The sequence below is a fragment of the Mya arenaria genome, chromosome 9 (genome assembly GCF_026914265.1).
Source record: "Mya arenaria isolate MELC-2E11 chromosome 9, ASM2691426v1".
Taxonomy (NCBI): Eukaryota; Metazoa; Mollusca; class Bivalvia; order Myida; family Myidae; genus Mya; species Mya arenaria.
Genome location: NC_069130.1, coordinates 31,365,137 through 31,384,321, shown reverse-complemented (window position 1 = coordinate 31,384,321; position 19,185 = coordinate 31,365,137). Strand labels below are relative to the sequence as shown.

Here is a 19,185-nt window from a genome sequence, read left to right as displayed (position 1 = left end):
TGCGGTGGATATGCCCGGCGGGGTAGGCTGGACCGAAAGTCCCCGCTATTCCCCAGACCTAGACCTAGAGGGGGGGGGGGGGGGGGGGGGCTGGTGGTTACAATTGACTAGTGCATAACACATACAGTTTGAAAATAACATCAGTTAAATCAGAAAATAAAACCTTTTATAAGTAAAATGACTGTTTTAATTTTCTCAATTCTTTGTGATTATCCAAATTTTTCTTTGACCGAGTTGTAGTAAAGTGGCCTGTTTCTTACGGTCATTGAAGCTATGTGGCCATCATGTTATTCTTTTCTTGGTCAAGGCGAGGTCTTGAAAGGGAAACACCACCTGCTTTAAAATAATAACCGGTGCCACATTTGCAGAATTGTCTGATCCTGCTTCAAGTATGTTGTCCCCCAATTCAATCCACAGTGTTTCTTTTTTTAGAAATGTTCTCTGTGTTATTTACTTTTTCAATCTTCTGCAATGTCAATGTCACTACAATTTTATCATGTGCTTCAAGAGGTTCAAATTTAGACCTGACCCAATATTTGGAAATGCTCAAATGATGAATTACTCTTACTAGTCTAAAATGTTTTTTTGTGATAGTAAGTTACAGAATGAATACAATAGTTTTCTTTTTGGTCCTCGAATAATTGCACGTTACTATGAGGTATGTTGTCTTTACAATATATCCACGTTTAAATTAAAGTTAATAGTAAAGCACTGGATCTCATTGCCATTTGTTAAATATTGAGACAGATTTTCATGTAACAATCAAAACCTTTTCATTTATAACTGAGAACCGTTGTTTGTAATTGAAAAGCTTTTCTTGACATAATTGTATGATAAATTTGGTAAGAAATAAACCTTTTTATTTATTTTTTTTATTTTTCGCTCTTCGCTCGCCTCTGATTTGCCTCAAATTTAAAAAAAAGTATTTTTATTTTTTTTCGCTCGCTCGCTCCTACTTTTTTTTGGCAAAATCCATAGAACAAATGATCAATTTGTTGTGGCCTAAGTTATTCAGTTTCAAACCTGGTTAATAAAACTATAACTATTGGCATTGTGGCATTATATTACCATTATAAAAAGAATCTACTGTCAGTTAAAGTAGAAAATAAATAAATTTGTCAATGAACTTGTAATTTAGATTTAATATGAAATCATACAAGAGAGAGCGAGAAGACACAGCACTTACAATAGCTCCCTTGTACTCTGGTTTCCCATCAATAACCTTCATGTTCTGTACTCTGAAATGTAAAAAACACTTCAAGAAAACGATATCTTTGTTTCAAACTTGTAAAGGGGAATATCAGTTGCTTTTTTTCTTCAAAGATCTTTCAATAAATCTGAAAATTCATCCCAATGGCAAATACATTTTTTGAGTTGGTCATACCCGCAGAAACACTTGGAATGAAAGAATCATTATTCAAAAACATTCTCTTGGCAATCTCTTACAAAATAATTGTTAACAGTGTAAGTGTATTGTGTAGCAGGGTGTTAACTGGTCTTGACAATCTCTTACAATACAATTGATAACAGTGTAAGTGTATTGTGTAGTGGGTGTTACCTGGTCTTGGCAATCTCTTACAATACAATTGATAACAGTGTAAGTGTATTGTGTAGTGGGTGTTAACTGGTCATGGCAATCTCTTACAATACAATTGATAACAGTCTAAGTGTATTGTGTAGCAAGGTGTTACCTGGTCTTGGCAATACCTTACAATACAATTGATAACAATGTAAGTGTATTGTGTAGTGGGGGTTAACTGGTCATGGCAATCTCTTACAATACAATTGATAACAGTGTAAGTGTATTGTGTAGTGGGTGTTACCTGGTCTTGGCAATACCTTAAAATACAATTGATAACAGTGTAAGTGTATAGTGTAGTGGGTGTTAACTGGTCATGGCAATCTCTTACAATACAATTGATAACAGTGTAAGTGTATAGTGTAGTGGGGGTTAACTGGTCTTGGCAATACCTTACAATACAATTGATAACAGTGTAAGTGTATAGTGTAGTGGGGGTTAACTGGTCATGGCAATCTCTTACAATACAATTGATAACAGTGTAAGTGTATAGTGTAGTGGGTGTTAACTGATCATGGCAATCTCTTACAATACAATTGATAACAGTGTAAGTGTATAGTGTAGTGGGGGTTAACTGGTCATGGCAATCTCTTACAATACAATTGATAACAGTGTAAGTGTATGGTGTAGTGGGTGTTACCTGGTCTTGGCAATACCTTACAATACAATTGATAACAGTGTAAGTGTATAGTGTAGTGGGGGTTAACTGGTCATGGCAATCTCTTACAATACAATTGATAACAGTGTAAGTGTATTGTGTAGTGGGTGTTACCTGGTCTTGGCAATACCTTACAATACAATTGATAACAGTGTAAGTGTATAGTGTAGTGGGTGTTAACTGGTCATGGCAATCTCTTACAATACAATTGATAACAGTGTAAGTGTATAGTGTAGTGGGTGTTACATGGTCATGGCAATACCTTACAATACAATTGATACCAGTGTAAGTGTATAGTGTAGTGGGGGTTACCTGGTCTTGGCAATCTCTTACAATACAATTGATAACAGTGTAAGTGTATTGTGTAGTGGGTGTTACCTGGTCTTGGCAATACCTTAAAATACAATTGATAACAGTGTAAGTGTATAGTGTAGTGGGGGTTACCTGGTCTTGGCAATACCTTACAATACAATTGATAACAGTGTAAGTGTATAGTATAGTGGGTGTTACCTGGTCTTGGCAATACCTTAAAATGCAATTGATAACAGTGTAAGTGTATAGTATAGTGGGTGTTACCTGGTCTTGGCAATACCTTACAATACAATTGATAACAGTGTAAGTGTATAGTGTAGTGGGTGTTACATGGTCATGGCAATACCTTACAATACAATTGATAACAGTGTAAGTGTATAGTAAAGTGGGTGTTACCTGGTCTTGGCAATACCTTAAAATACAATTGATAACAGTGTAAGTGTATTGTGTAGTGGGTGTTACCTGGTCTTGGCTATACCTTAAAATACAATTGATAACAGTGTAAGTGTATAGTGTAGTGGGGGTTACCTGGTCTTGGCAATACCTTAAAATACAATTGATAACAGTGTAAGTGTATAGTGTAGTGGGGGTTACCTGGTCTTGGCAATGTCTTACAATTCAATTGATAACAGTGTAAGTGTATAGTATAGTGGGTGTTACCTGGTCTTGGCAATACCTTACAATACAATTGATAACAGTGTAAGTGTATTGTGTAGTGGGTGTTACCTGGTCTTGGCAATTCCTTAAAATACAATTGATAACAGTGTAAGTGTATTGTGTAGTGGGTGTTAACTGGTCTTGGCAATCTCTTACAATACAATTGATAACAGTGTAAGTGTATCGTGTAGTGGGTGTTTCCTGGTCTTGGCAATCTCTTACAAAACAATTGATAACAGTGTAAGTGTGTTCTGTAGTGGGTGTTACCTGGTCTTTGCAATCTCTTACAATACAATTGATACCAGTGTAAGTGTATTGTGTAGTGGGTGTTACATGGTCATGGCAATACCTTACAATACAATTGATACCAGTGTAAGTGTATAGTGTAGTGGGGGTTACCTGGTCTTGGCAATCTCTTACAATACAATTGATAACAGTGTAAGTGTATTGTGTAGTGGGTGTTACCTGGTCTTGGCAATACCTTAAAATACAATTGATAACAGTGTAAGTGTATAGTGTAGTGGGGGTTACCTGGTCTTGGCAATACCTTACAATACAATTGATAACAGTGTAAGTGTATAGTATAGTGGGTGTTACCTGGTCTTGGCAATACCTTAAAATACAATTGATAACAGTGTAAGTGTATAGTATAGTGGGTGTTACCTGGTCTTGGCAATACCTTACAATACAATTGATAACAGTGTAAGTGTATAGTGTAGTGGGTGTTACATGGTCATGGCAATACCTTACAATACAATTGATACCAGTGTAAGTGTATAGTGTAGTGGGGGTTACCTGGTCTTGGCAATGTCTTACAATACAATTGATAACAGTGTAAGTGTATTGTGTAGTGGGTGTTACCTGGTCTTGGCAATACCTTAAAATACAATTGATAACAGTGTAAGTGTATAGTGTAGTGGGGGTTACTTGGTCTTGGCAATACCTTACAATACAATTGATAACAGTGTAAGTGTATAGTATAGTGGGTGTTACCTGGTCTTGGCAATACCTTAAAATACAATTGATAACAGTGTAAGTGTATTGTGTAGTGAGTGTTACCTGGTCTTGGCAATACCTTAAAATACAATTGATAACAGTGTAAGTGTATAGTGTAGTGGGGGTTACCTGGTCTTGGCAATACCTTAAAATACAATTGATAACAGTGTAAGTGTATAGTGTAGTGGGGGTTACCTGGTCTTGGCAATACCTTAAAATACAATTGATAACAGTGTAAGTGTATAGTGTAGTGGGGGTTACCTGGTCTTGGCAATGTCTTACAATACAATTGATAACAGTGTAAGTGTATAGTATAGTGGGTGTTACCTGGTCTTGGCACTCTCTTACAATACAATTGATAACAGTGTAAGTGTATTGTGTAGTGGGTTTTACCTGGTCTTGGCAATACCTTAAAATACAATTGATAACAGTGTAAGTGTATTGTGTAGTGGGTGTTAACTGGTCTTGGCAATCTCTTACAATACAATTGATAACAGTGTAAGTGTATCGTGTAGTTGGTGTTTCCTGGTCTTGGCAATCTCTTACAAAACAATTGATAACAGTGTAAGTGTGTTCTGTAGTGGGTGTTACCTGGTCTTGGCAATCTCTTACAATACAATTGATACCAGTGCAAGTGTATGGTGTAGTGGGTGTTACCTGGTCTTGGCAATACCTTACAATACACTTGATAACAGTGTAAGTGTATAGTATAGTGGGTGTTACATGGTCATGGCAATACCTTACAATACAATTGATAACAGTGTAAGTGTATTGTATAGTGGGTGTTAACTAGTCTTGGCAATCTCTTACAATACGATTGATAACAGTGTGAGTGTATTGTGTAGTGGGTGTTACCTGGTCTTGGCAATACCTCAAAATACAATTGATAACAGTGCAAGTATATAGTGTAGTGGGTGTTACCTGGTCTTGGCAATACCTTACAATACAATTAATAACGGTGTATGTGTATTGTGTAGTGGGTGTTACCTGGTCTTGGCAATACCTTAAAATACAATTGAAAACAGTGTAAGTGTATTGTGTAGCAGGGTGTTAACTGGTCTTGGCAATCTCTTACAATACAATTGATAACAGTGTAAGTGTATTGTGTAGTGGGTGTTACCTGGTCTTGGCAATCTCTTACAATACAATTGATAAGAGTGTAAGTGTATTGTGTAGTGGGTGTTAACTGGTCATGGCAATCTCTTACAATACAATTGATAACAGTGTAAGTGTATTGTGTAGCAAGGTGTTACCTGGTCTTGGCAATACCTTACAATACAATTGATAACAGTGTAAGTGTATAGTGTAGTGGGGGTTAACTGGTCATGGCAATCTCTTACAATACAATTGATAACAGTGTAAGTGTATTGTGTAGTGGGTGTTACCTGGTCTTGGCAATACCTTACAATACAATTGATAACAGTGTAAGTGTATAGTGTAGTGGGGGTTAACTGGTCATGGCAATCTCTTACAATACAATTGATAACAGTGTAAGTGTATTGTGTAGTGGGTGTTACCTGGTCTTGGCAATACCTTACAATACAATTGATAACAGTGTAAGTGTATTGTGTAGTGGGTGTTAACTGGTCATGGCAATCTCTTACAATACAATTGATAACAGTGTAAGTGAATAGTAAAGTGGGTGTTACCTGGTCTTGGCAATACCTTAAAATACAATTGAAAACAGTGTAAGTGTATTGTGTAGCAGGGTGTTACCTGGTCTTTGCAATCTCTTACAATACAATTGATACCAGTGCAAGTGTATTGTGTAGTGGGTGTTACCTGGTCTTGGCAACCCCTTACAATACAATTGATAACAGTGCAAGTGTAAATTGTAGTGGGTGTAACCTGGTCTTCGCAATCTTTTACAATACAAATATATTTAAAAATGATAACAGTGCAAGTGTATAGTGTAGTGGGTGTAACCTGGTCTTCGCAATCTTTTACAATACAAATATATTTAAAATTGATAACAGTGTAAGTGTATAGTGTAGTGGGTGTTACCTGGTCTTGGCAATACCTTACAATACAATTAAAAATGGTGTGAGTGTATAGTGTAGTGGGTGTTACCTGGTCTTGGCAATACATAACAATACAATTGATAACAGTGTAAGTGTATTGTGTAGTGGGTGTTATCTGGTCTTGGCAATCTCTTACAATACAATTGATAACAGTGTAAGTGTATTGCGTAGTGGGTGAAACCTGGTCTTGGCAATACATTATAATACAATTGATAACAGTGTAAGTGTATTGTGTAGTGGGTGTTAACTGGTCTTGGCAATCTCTTACAATACAATTGATACCAGTGTAAGTGTATTGTGTAGTGGGTGTTAACTGGTCTTGGCAATACCTTACAATACAATTGATAACAGTGTAAGTGTATTGTGTAGTGGGTGTTTCCTGATCTTGGCAATCTCTTACAATACAATTGATAACAGTGTAAGTGTATTGTGTAGTGGGTGTTACCTGGTCTTGGCAATCTCTTACAATACAATTGATACCAGTGCAAGTGTATTGTGTAGTGGGTGTTACCTGGTCTTGGCAATACCTTACAATACAATTGATAACAGTGTAAGTGTATAGTATAGTGGGTGTTACCTGGTCTTGGCAATACCTTACAATACAATTGATAACAGTGTAAGTGTATTGTGTAGTGGGTGTTACCTGGTCTTGGCAATACCTTACAATACAATTGATACCAGTGTAAGTGTGTTGCGTAGTGGGTGAAACCTGGTCTTGGCAATACCTTACAATACAATTGATAACAGTGTAAGTGTATTGTGTAGTGGGTGTTACCTGGTCTTGGCAATACCTTACAATACAATTGATAACAGTGTAAGTGTATTGCGTAGTGGGTGAAACCTGGTCTTGGCAATACCTTACAATACAATTGATAACAGTGTAAGTGTATTGTGTAGTGGGTGTTACCTGGTCTTGGCAATACCTTACAATACAATTGATACCAGTGTAAGTGTATTGTGTAGTGGGTGTTACCTGGTCTTGGCAATACCTTACAATACAATTGATAACAGTGTATTGTGTAGTGGGTGTTACCTGGTCTTGGCAATACCTTACAATACAATTGATAACAGTGTAAGTGTACTGTGTAGCAGGGTGTTACCTGGTCTTGGCAATACCTTTCAATACAATTGATAACAGTGTAAGTGTATAGTGTAGTGGGTGTTACATGGTCATGGCAATACCTTACAATACAATTGATAACAGTGTAAGTGTATTGTGTAGTGGGTGTTACCTGGTCTTGGCAATACCTTACAATACAATTGATAACAGTGTAAGTGTATAGTGTAGCAGGGAGTTACCTGGTCTTGGCAATGTCTACAGGCATGGAGAAGAAGGTGGTTATCAGGCCACTGACCATACTGGCACAGAAATGCAGAAACAAACCCTCAGCAAAATACCCTGAAACATATATCTCCACTGATGTATACTTCCTGTTTCAGAACATGCACAAACGTTGAAATGGTTGTTAGAAAAATGCAAAGAAAGAAAAGTTGCAGTAGGCAGTAAAGCAAAACAAAGATGTGAATTTAAATTAAATTAGTTAATGTTCAATTAACCAAAGCCGCACATAATGCATTGATCACACGAGTCAACTTTATATTGATTGATGCTTATTCAGGATAAAACACACTCTATATACATGGTTATACTTAAATGAGATGATCAATCGTTACAATAAAATATATAGCTTATTTGTAAGCATTTACACACAATGCAAGGATCATAACTCCAATACTTAAGACTTCCATCAGCAATTCGATCAGTGGTCACAAGTTCACAAACTAGAGCTATCACTGACTGTCATTAATATTCCTGAATGCCACCCTGATAGGAAATGGCAGTGGAATATTTCGGAATCCCAACTAAAAATGACAGAGGAGGGGGAATCTTTTGTTGTTCATTTTTTGATTGTCTTTTTTTTTTAAAGAAGATAAAGGTATCCTTATCTTCTGAAGTTCACAAGCTTACATGGCAATCTGTAAATGTTAAAAGTTATTGAGATATGCCAAGGGACATAATTTTAAGGATAACAAGAGCTGTTGTAAGACAGCGCGCTCGACTTCGCCGCTTTGACTTAGAAGTGAATACAATAACAATGTAATATTACCACGTTTGGTCTATTTATGTCAAGCCTAACTAAAATTATTCAATACATAAGGTGACTTTGATGCTGCCCTCCCACCACCCGAAAAATGATGCAAGTCATTCAAATAACTTGATTTCCCATTATGAAAATGTGGTAAAGAATATATAAATATGCCTTTCAAAAGTAATTAAAACAAGAGATGTTTGTCAAACATTATGCCCCCCCTGAGCGCCATGTTGTCAGGATTATATGGACAATTGAATGAAATATGCATGGACCGAAATGACAGCTGATTTGTTGCTGTTTTAAGATTATGACCATTAAAGTGTGAGGATAAAGTGTGTTATGACCGTCATGACCTTTGACTCTATGAACTCAAAATCCAGAGTCATTAGCTGGTCACCAGAAACCTAAATGTCAAGTTTGAGGGCCATGGGTGCAGGCATTGTCAAGTTATCAAAAGACAAGTTTTTTTCGTTCAAGGTCACTGTGACCTTGACCTTTGACCCGATGACCCCTTAAATCATAAGGGGTCATCTACAAGTCAGATGCAACTCCAAGTCAAGTTTGGAGGCCATGGGTTCAGGCATTGTTGAGTTATCACTCGGACAACCTTTTACCATTCAAGATCACTGTGACCTTGACCTTTGGCTCTATGAATCCTAAAATCAATAATGGTGATCTACTGGTCAGGCTTAACATCCATGTCAAGTTTAATGATCATAGGTTCAGGCATTGTCGAGATATCATTGGGGGAAGATTTGTTAACTTTTTTGCATTAAAGGTTACTGTGACATTGACCTTTGGCCTGATGACCCCCAAAGTCGATAGGGGTCATCTACTTGGCAGGCCCAACCATCATGTCAAGTTTAATGACCATAGGTCCAAGAATTGTCGAGTTTGCTTTCAAGGTCACTGTGACCTTTACCTTTGACCCCTAAAATCAATAGGGGTCATCTACTGGTCAGGCCCAACCTCCATGTCAAGTTTGAGGGCCATGGGTGCAGGCATTGTTGAGTTATCACTTGGACAACCTTTTATCATTCAAGGTCACTGTGACCTTGACCTTTAGCCCAATGACCCCTAAAATTAATAGGGACAATCTTCTGGCCAGGCTCAACCTCCAAATCAAGTTTGAGGGCCATGGGTGCAGGCATTGTTGAGTTATCAATCGGACAACCTTTTACCATTCAAGGTCACTGTGACCTTGACCTTTGGCCCAATGACCCCCCAAAACAATAGGGGTCATCTACTGGTCAGGCCCAACCTACAAGTCAAGTTTGAGGGCCATGGGTGCAGGCATTGTTGAGTTATCACTCGAACAACCTTTTATCATTCAAGGTCACTGTGACCTTGACCTTTGACCCATTGAGCCCAAAAAAACAATAGGGGTCAGCTACTGGTCAGGCCCAACCTCCAAGTCAAGTTTGAGGGCCATGGGTGCAGGCATTGTCACGTTATCACTCGGACAACCTTTTACCATTCAAGGTCACTGTGACCTTGACCTTTGGCCTGATGACCCCCAAAAACAATAGGGGTCATCTACTGGTCAGGCCCAACCTCCATGTCAAGTTTGAGGGCCATGGGGGGCAGGCATTGTTGAGTTATCACTCGGACAAACTTTAAAATTATTTTACCATTAAAGGTCACTGTGACCTTGACCTTTGACCCGATGACCCCCAAAATCAATAGGGGTCATCTACTGGTCAGGCCCAACCTTCATGTGAAGTTTGATGACCATACATCCAGGAATTGTTGAGTTTTCATTCGGACAAGCTTTGCATCAACTTGTATTAAAAATAATATGGAGTTATGTAACCTTATTGTGTGATGGTCCTGAACGACTGTGTGAAGTATTAAGTCAATTGAACAAAGGGTATAGAAGTTATTAATAAATATCCTAACTTGCCCTAAAACTTTAACCTAAGTTCCATAGTCAAGCAGGGGCCATAATCTGTGTAAAGAATAATATGGAGTTATCTAACCTCATCATGTGATGGCCCTGAACAACTGTGTGAAGTATTAAGTCAATTGAATGAAGGGTATTGGACTTATAAGTGAAAATCCCAACTTGCCCTAAAACTTTAATCTGCCCTAAAACTTTAACCGAAGTCAATCAGGGGCCATAACTTGTATTAAGGATAATATGGAGTTATGCAACCTTATTGTGTGATGGTCCTGAACAACTGTGTGAAGTATTAAGTCATTTGAACAAAGGGTATAGAAGTTATTAATAAATATCCCAACTTGCCCTAAAACTTTAACCTAAGTTCCATAGTCAATCAGGGGCCATAATATATGTAAAGAATAATATGGAGTTATCTAACCTCATCATATGATGGCCCTGAACAACTGTGTGAAGTATTAAGTCAATTGAATGAAGGGTATTGGACTTATAAGTGAAAATCTCAACTTGCCCTAAAACTTAAACCGGACGCTGAAGCCAGTAGTATAGCCCACCGATTCTTCGAATAGTCGAGCTAAAAAACCCAAAAGAGCATTAAAAATGTCAATGAAATACAATCAAACCTCCTCAATGCTTGAATTCCATGTATTAAACTACTTAGTTCTACCATGAACTTTATTTAAATGCTATTACTGATAATAAAAAGAAACTAAGGGCAATAACTCTGTGTGTTGTTTTATTAAAATACATTGAGGAAGTTTGAAGTTATGCTGCGGACAAGGAAATGTAACAAAGGGCAAAGGGCTAGACGGGAGTTATGGTTTACGTCGAGTGTACTTCTCTCATTGTGCTCAACCATTGCATTAAGTAAAATTAAATTCCATGCAGTAGTTTTCAAGTTATGCTCCAGACAAGAAAAAAGTAACAAATGGCAATAACTTACTGAAAAATAGGCATGTTTCTTGTACAAGGTGCAGTCAAAAAGTTCCCGGACTGGTTATATATTGCACAATTTTGATGTCTGACTATGATGATACTTGTCACACATAAACCCTAACAACGTTTTTTGTTGTTAGCAAAATTAATAACATAGTATCCATATTTAAATAGAAAAATATGTTTATTATAATATATAACCTGTGCTATGGATCACTTTGAACTATTAACGATTACCAAATTGACATCACTGTTATTAATGCTAAATATTAGGGATGCAAACGAATGGCAAAATTGATATTCGAATATTCGGTAATTCTTTCGATCGAATATTCGATTACCAACATGAATATTTAAGAAATGTAGTAAACTACTATTATTATTCGCTACATTTATAGCCGGGGCCTTTGTCATAGCCGGTACACGCGACGGACCCTGATTTTCCTCAAAATTAGCCTCTGAAATTCCCCATTTACAGAAAATAAATCCAACAAAAAGCAAAATATTGTGTACAAACAAAAACCCAAATTAATTTCAATTCAACAGCATTCATATTTGTTAAAAAGGCCATGATCGTGAATTCCCGGTCGAATGTCGTGATCACCAATGGAGGTTCTTTCCGTACTCTCTACTAAATATAACTATGGAAAATCCAAACCTACTCGGGAATTAGTTCAGTAAGAAAACGAAAATATTTCTGAATTTTGACTCATCAATTGTACAACAATATCCTAAAACTTTATGCTATACAGTTACGAACGTTATATTGAAACATGGAAAACAGTTTAGAGCACATAACTACATTTTGTAGCACATGTCATTCATATCATTACGGCGATTTGAGCTATATTGCACAGCTTAATTGGCAGCCATGACACCACTTTGGTAGCTGATTCCATATATCCTTTATTGGCATGGTCCTTAAAATTTACCGAAAATAGTTGAAACTTGTTTGATGTCACTTGTCTAATAGCCAGTTTTCGTAAAATTACAGGTACTGTTTATAGTCGCCCACGATATGTCCCTTATTAACATGTGACACGTGTATAGTGTCATAGCCTCCACGCCCCTGGCATTAGGGATCAATCGTTGTAAAAACAAGACAATCGAATATATACAAAAACACAGTTGTAGGCAAAAGGTTTATTTTTTTATCAAACAAAAAAGCATCGAATATTCGAATACCGATTTTGACATTCGAATATCAAACGTTCGATCAAATATTCGAATATTCGTTTGCATCCCTACTAAATATGCAATATTTTGGCACTGTTTTATCATGTAAATTTACATGACATCACATTTACGTCATTTCTAAACACATGCGCAAAACAAACATCATCGCTTAAAAATGATTGAATTCATGGGCATTATTCAAAGCAATGGAATAAATTGCTGGTGTAGAAAGATCAACATCATCCGAATGTGGCATAGGAAAGTCATTAAATACTGTGCAAGAGCGGAAAAACACAAACTGTGCAGACACATGGAAATTTATGAATCTGGAGGATGGATTAAGGAAATGTGCCAGGACACTCATATTTGATTCGCACAAGCTTTTCAGGGACGGTCATGACGACATAATTGACCATAAGAGAAGTAGTTGACAACAGGAAAGAGGCCGTATTGACAAAATGCAGCATGTCATTTCTGTAGATCAGCCAAAATCGATCAACGATACATTGGATAGTCTTGGATTAAGCCATGGAAATGTATATATCATCTCGACAAAGGACTTGGGAATTAAAAAAGTATGCGCAAGATGGGTGCCGTGCCTTTTGACTGGAGAAAATATGGAAAACAGGATAGAAGCATCGTAGAATTTTTTACAGCGCGGTCGATTCTTAAGTCGTATCATTACCACATGGGAAACAGGGAATGTTCCTGCAACATACAGTAGCTAGCGGCCAGACAGTTAATAAAGATTACTTTCATTAAGTAGGTTACATCAACATATAAATTATGATCACAAATAATATTATGAAATTTAGTAGTTATTTCTAATTGATTCAAGGCATTTAATCTCATATGATTTGGGTTGATATTGAGTAAACATATGTTCGTGACATTTTAGGTCGTGCAGATACATCTTACGCACGTATTGAGAAAGAAACGTCCAGACTGCGAAAAAGAAATAAAAATTTGATCTTTCATCAAGATAACACTCCTGCACATCGGGTAAGACATATTACTAAGAATAGTTTTTCTGGGGGGGGGTATGAAAGACTGCAACATTAACTTTATAAACCCAACCTTGCGCCTAGGGACTTTTGTGTATTTCCAAGATTATAAGCAGGCTTACGAGGACGCAGAATCTGAAGAAGAAATAAAATTTGCCGTTAGGTTGGCAGTAACCAGCTACAAAAAGGGGTGGAACACAGATATTTTTAATAAGTGGGTAGATCTATACAGAAAATGTATTGAATTTCAAGGGAAATACTTTGAAAACATTGACTAGCATACAAGCGCCTACGTTGGCAGATTACTTTCATTAGTGAACGTTTACAGTAAGTCATTTCCATACAAAGTGATCCGTACGATGTGAGTTATGCTTATTTGCCAAGTTCAAATTGATTGTTTTATGTGTTATTAAAAGGTAATAATTATATGTACAGTCGTAGAATATAGTTTTTGCTATATTTCGATGCAATTTGATTCTTTCAATCCAAAAACTGACAAAAGTACAAAAGCAGCCCAGGAACTTTTTTACTGCACCTCATACACTGCACTCTGTCTTATTGTGCTTTTCCATCCTAAGAAATTAAATGAAATTCCATCCAGTGTTTTACAATTTATGTTCCGAACAAGAAAAGGTTACAAAGTGCATTAACTCTGTAATAAGCTAAAATAAGAGTTATAGCTTTTGTACAATGCACTTTCTTTCATTGTGCTTTATCACAATTCATTGTGCTTTACCATAGTACAAAGTATAAATAAATTCCATTCAGTAGTTTTCAAGTTATTGTCCAGACAAACTTTGACAATCAAAAACAAGAAAACATGGCAAAAATTCTGGCTAAAATAAAGTTATGGCTCTAGTATACTGCAATTTCTTTCATTATGCTTTAAGTTTGATCTAATTCCATCAAGCATTTTTCAAGGTATGATCCAGACAAGAACAAGAAATGTATCACAAAAATTGTCCATTCTCCATAAAAGTGCATCAAAATTATAAGTTATTAACATGAAATACTTTCCTGAAAGATCTCATAAATCTATGACTATCAATTTTGAAGCGACACAAGTACAATAAGTTCAACAAGAATATCACTTGCCCATTTTCTATAAAGGCAGAATTTGTAATCCAATGTGCTGGTAAAAGGTCAATTGTTTTAGATTTTCAAAAAAATCTTAACATCGAACGAGGTTTCAGAATTAAATTTTAAAGAATTTTTCAAGAAATGAAATAAAAAAGCAGCAATTGAAATTCACATATATCCAAGATATGGACCGGAAAAACTCAGATTTTCAACAAGAGGGCCATGATGGCCCTAAATCACTCACCTGAGTAAAAGAGTTTAACCTTTGTAATCAATATAGCTTGATATTTGTTCTCAAAGAATATTGAAAAACATACTGATCAAACATGTTGCCTGGATAATCACTTACAGGACTTGTCACAGTTGCCCGCACACTGACAGGACTTGAAACAGTTTCCTGCACACTGACAGGACTTGGCGATTGACTGCACACTGTCAGGATTTCGTTCAGTTGCCTGCACACTGACAGGACTTGATGATTGACTGCACACTGACAGAATTTGATTCTCATATCTGCACACTGACAGGATTTTGTTCAGTTGCCTGCACACTGACAGGACTTGATAATTGACTGCACACTGACAGCACTTGGTACAGATACCTGCACTTTTTTCAGTTGCCTGCACACTGACAGGACTTTGTTCAATTGCCTGCACACACACAGGACTTCGTTCAATTGCCTACACACTGACAAAACTATGTTAAATAGCTTGCACACTGAAAGAACTTTTAGTATAGATACACAAACAACAAACAGTGCACCATCCAATAAAATCAATAAACTGCCTTAAGCTCTAATAATCAAATTTCAGAACACATACAGCACCTTCCACTAATAATTGCTTCTTCCATCTATGTCAACATCACCTTCCTCCACATGTTCAAAATCAAATTTTTCTTTAAATGCATTAAGGCTTATTCCCTATCCACACAGAAGATAAGATTGTACTTTAGAATAATCTACATGAAGTTCAATGGAAAAGTTTGATTATAAAATTTATTATTAAGTAAAAATGAAATTTCTTCTACAGAATAAAGTGAATAATAATTATTTGAATCTATGAACCCAAAACATGAACAATAATTACCTTTAAGTTACTATGTTGAAGACTTAATAAAATTTAAAATCTATTCCCCTGTTACTAAAAATAGAAAGTAGTGGAATCTCCAACAAAAGGGAGACCATATAGCAAGACTTGCTGCCCTTGCTTCAAGAGTCAACTTTACATAACTATCAGATTTTAACATTTTGGCGATTTTGTTGTTGTTGTTGTTGTTGTTGTTGATTAACGTGATCAATCGTGGTGTAATTTGGTAGAGGGTCACCAAAGGAAGCTTTCTGTAAAGTTTAATTGAATTTGGGACTGGTAGTTTAAGAGGCGAAGTTTTTTTAAAGCAAAATAGGAAGTTGGCCATTTTGTTGTTGTTGCTGTTGTTGTTGTTGTTGATCAATCGTGACCCCTCGTTGTATTTTTGTAGAGGGTCATCCAAGGAAGCTTCACGTGAAGTTTCATTGAATTTGGACAGGTAGTTTCAGAGGAGAAGTTTTTTAAAGCATAACAGGAAATCGGCCATTTTGTTGTTGTTGTTGTTGATCAATCGTGACCCCTTGTTGTATTTTTGTAGATGGTCACCCAAGGGAGCTTCCTGTGAAGTTTCATTGAATTCGGCCTAGTAGTTTCAGAGGAGAAGTTTTTTAAGCAATTGTTGACGGACAGACTGACGGACAAAGACCGATCACAATAGCTCACCTTGCTAAAAACTATCAGATAAGGGGAGATAACTTAATAAATGCAGGGCAGGATTATTATTCTTTGGTAATGCACTTTCTCTTTGAGCCATCCGTCTATTTCTCAAGTTTCATTTCAATAACTTTAGTATTTTCCAAGATATGGCCAGGACAAGTGCCCATTTTTGAAAAAATATATATTTTGATGTTTCATGTCAATCTTTTTATAATTTCCAAGATATTGCCCCATACAAGCAGCAATCATAAAATGGTTAAAGGGAGATAACTTAATTAAAGTAGTAAGACCCAAATGGGCATCATTTCCAGCAACTATGATCGGCTTGATAATTACTTGCATCATTTCCTTTATTAAAAAACAGAGTTTAAAAGTACTTTATCATCAAATAACAATTTTATTTAAACTTTTAGAATTACCCTTCTCCCATTTCATATTCTTTTTAAAAAATGACATCACCTGAGACACATGAAAAATCCTTTATTTCATTTATTTTTCCACATTTAAATAACATTTTGGTATCATAGTAACAAGAAACAGATTTGCTTTCAGAAATAATACACTATTGATCATAGCATCAACAAATATAATCAAAGTGTACTGAAATAGCCTATGGTATAACAATTTTAACATACTGTTTTGAAGCAAAATCAACAAATTCTGGAAGTTTTCATAAAAGAAATAGAGTTTGGAATTCCCAACCACCTACCACCTATATCAGCCAGGCCTGCAAGTAATGAAATTTTCAAAGAAGCTAATAGTTATGTGTAACAAGAGGCCCATAAGGGCCGATGCTCTACTGGCATGGCTCTTGTGGTCATTATTAATCCAGAGCATGTATGTATGGGTAAAAGGCAACAGACATATAGTTCACCTTTAGTGTTTGGGTTACCTGAAAACATCTGAGCCCAGAAAGTATTGTAAGCAGATAAGTTGCATGAACTATTTTAATATGTGCCAAGTAAAGGTCATCTGACATAAAAAAATGCTTTCAAAACTGTACTCATTGTAAAAATTTCTGTAGTTTTAAAAATTAAAAAAAGTTGGTCAAAAGGCCATAGTCAAGGGCATCCAAGGACAACATTGATGCTCATTTGCAAAACTGTAGACATGGTCTAATTATCATTGATGAAGCTTTAAGAACAAAAAAGAAGGTAAAAAGGGTTGGGGCCAGCTTTGGCCCCAGGGGCATATTTTGAGCCTTATGGTGCCTTATTCAATATAGCAAGTGTTTGCAAAGCTGGTTCCAACAAAAAGATTTTCAAACATTCCCAGTTTAAGTATACCAAACCTGTGAACCCCGGGGGATGGCCAGTAATGACCCCAGGGGCATAATTTGAACAAAAATTCACAAGCAATTGTGCTGAGATGGATGCACAAACACACAAAAAGATTTTCAAACCTTTCCCAGTTTACCAAACCTGTGAACCCTGGGCCAGGAACTTGAACAAACATTCACAACCAATTTTGTTAAGATGAATGAGCGAACTACAGACACTTAGAGCTAAACAAGAGCTGTCACAGTATGTGACGAATGCCCCCGAATGTGACATTGACCTATGAACAAGGTCAGTACATAAAAAGTTAAAGATCAAACAAATACATATGGCAAGTTATTTTAAATTGCCTCTGAACATAAAAAATACCACCCATACTTGACAACCTACATTCTTATGTCCTTATATTCAGCATTCCATTGTGAATAAACATTAAGTGTATTTTTCACCTCAGAGGTAGGGACATTGGTCTTGCACGTGACATGTCATCTTGGTATGTCGAACACATGTGGCAAGTTATTTTATTATCTGTCCATACAAGGGAAAGTTACAGCCCAGACACGACAACCTATACTCTATGTCCTTATATGCAGCACTCAATTGGGAATAAACACCTAAGTGTGACCTTGACCTTAGAGGTAGGGACACGGTTCTTGCACGCGACACGTCGTCTTGGTATGCTGAACACATGTGGCAAGTTATTTTAAAATCTGTCCATACATGGGAAAGTTACAGTCCGGACACGACAACCTATACTCTATGTCCTTATATGCAGCATTCCATTGTGAATAAACACTTAAGTGTGACCTTGACCGTAGAGGTAGGGACACGGTTCTTGCACGCGACACGTGGTCTTGGTATGCTGAACACATGTGGCAAGTTATTTTAAAATCTGTCCATACAAGGGAAAATTACAGCCCGGACACAACAACCTATACTCTATGTCCTTATATGCAGCACTCCATTGTGAATAAACACCTTAGTGTGACCTTGACCGTAGAGGTAGGGACACGGTTTTTGCACGCGACACGTTTACTTGGTATGCCGAACACATGTGGCAAGTTATTTTAAAATCTGTCCATACAAGGGAAAGTTACAGCCCGGACACGACAACCTATACTCTATGTCCTTATATGCAGCACTCAGTTGTGAATAAACACCTAAGTGTGACCTTGACCTTAGAGGTAGGGACACGGGTCTTGCATGCGACAAGTCGTCTTGGTATGTGGAACACATGTGGCAAGTTATTTTAAAATCTGTCCATACAAGGGAAAGTTACAGCCCGGACATGAGTTATTGAGCCGGACACACGGACATGGGGAGGGGGGGGCATAAAAAAGTCCTTTTTAAAAACTCTTATTTTGTGTCACAGATTTCTCACCAAATTGTTCCTATCCATATTGATACCTCATAGCCTAAGCTTTTAAATACAGACGACTCGTTTATCTAAGAAATTGTATATGCACCTTTTTACTATTCAATGTAAACATTATCTGTTCCTTAAAGCCTATTTAATAAACAAGGGTTGCATAATTATGATTTTATATTTAGATTACAACCCTGTCATTGTATCAACCTTAAAGCTGCACTCTCACAGACAACTTTTTTAATTTTTGTCTTGGAAAGTGCAAATTCTTGCGTAAATATCTGCAAACCAATGATATAAGATTGCTGACAAAAAATCAGATTGCAGATTTTCATAATTCCATTCAAAAAATAAGGTTTTATGGCTTATAAACCGTTACTAACGG

General features: G+C 36.7%; 1 protein-coding gene across 1 annotated transcript in view; it reads right to left on the bottom strand.

Moving 5' to 3' along the window:
- LOC128202703 (mitochondrial 2-oxoglutarate/malate carrier protein-like) overlaps positions 1-19,185 on the bottom strand; it is a 136,409-nt gene that overhangs the window by 9,404 nt on the left and 107,820 nt on the right. Inside the window, exons 8-9 of the mRNA XM_052903772.1 lie at positions 7,523-7,622; positions 1,187-1,238 (exon numbers count right to left, since the gene is read on the bottom strand). Coding sequence (XP_052759732.1) covers positions 1,187-1,238; positions 7,523-7,622 — 152 coding nt within the window. The remainder of the gene's footprint in view (positions 1-1,186; positions 1,239-7,522; positions 7,623-19,185) is intronic.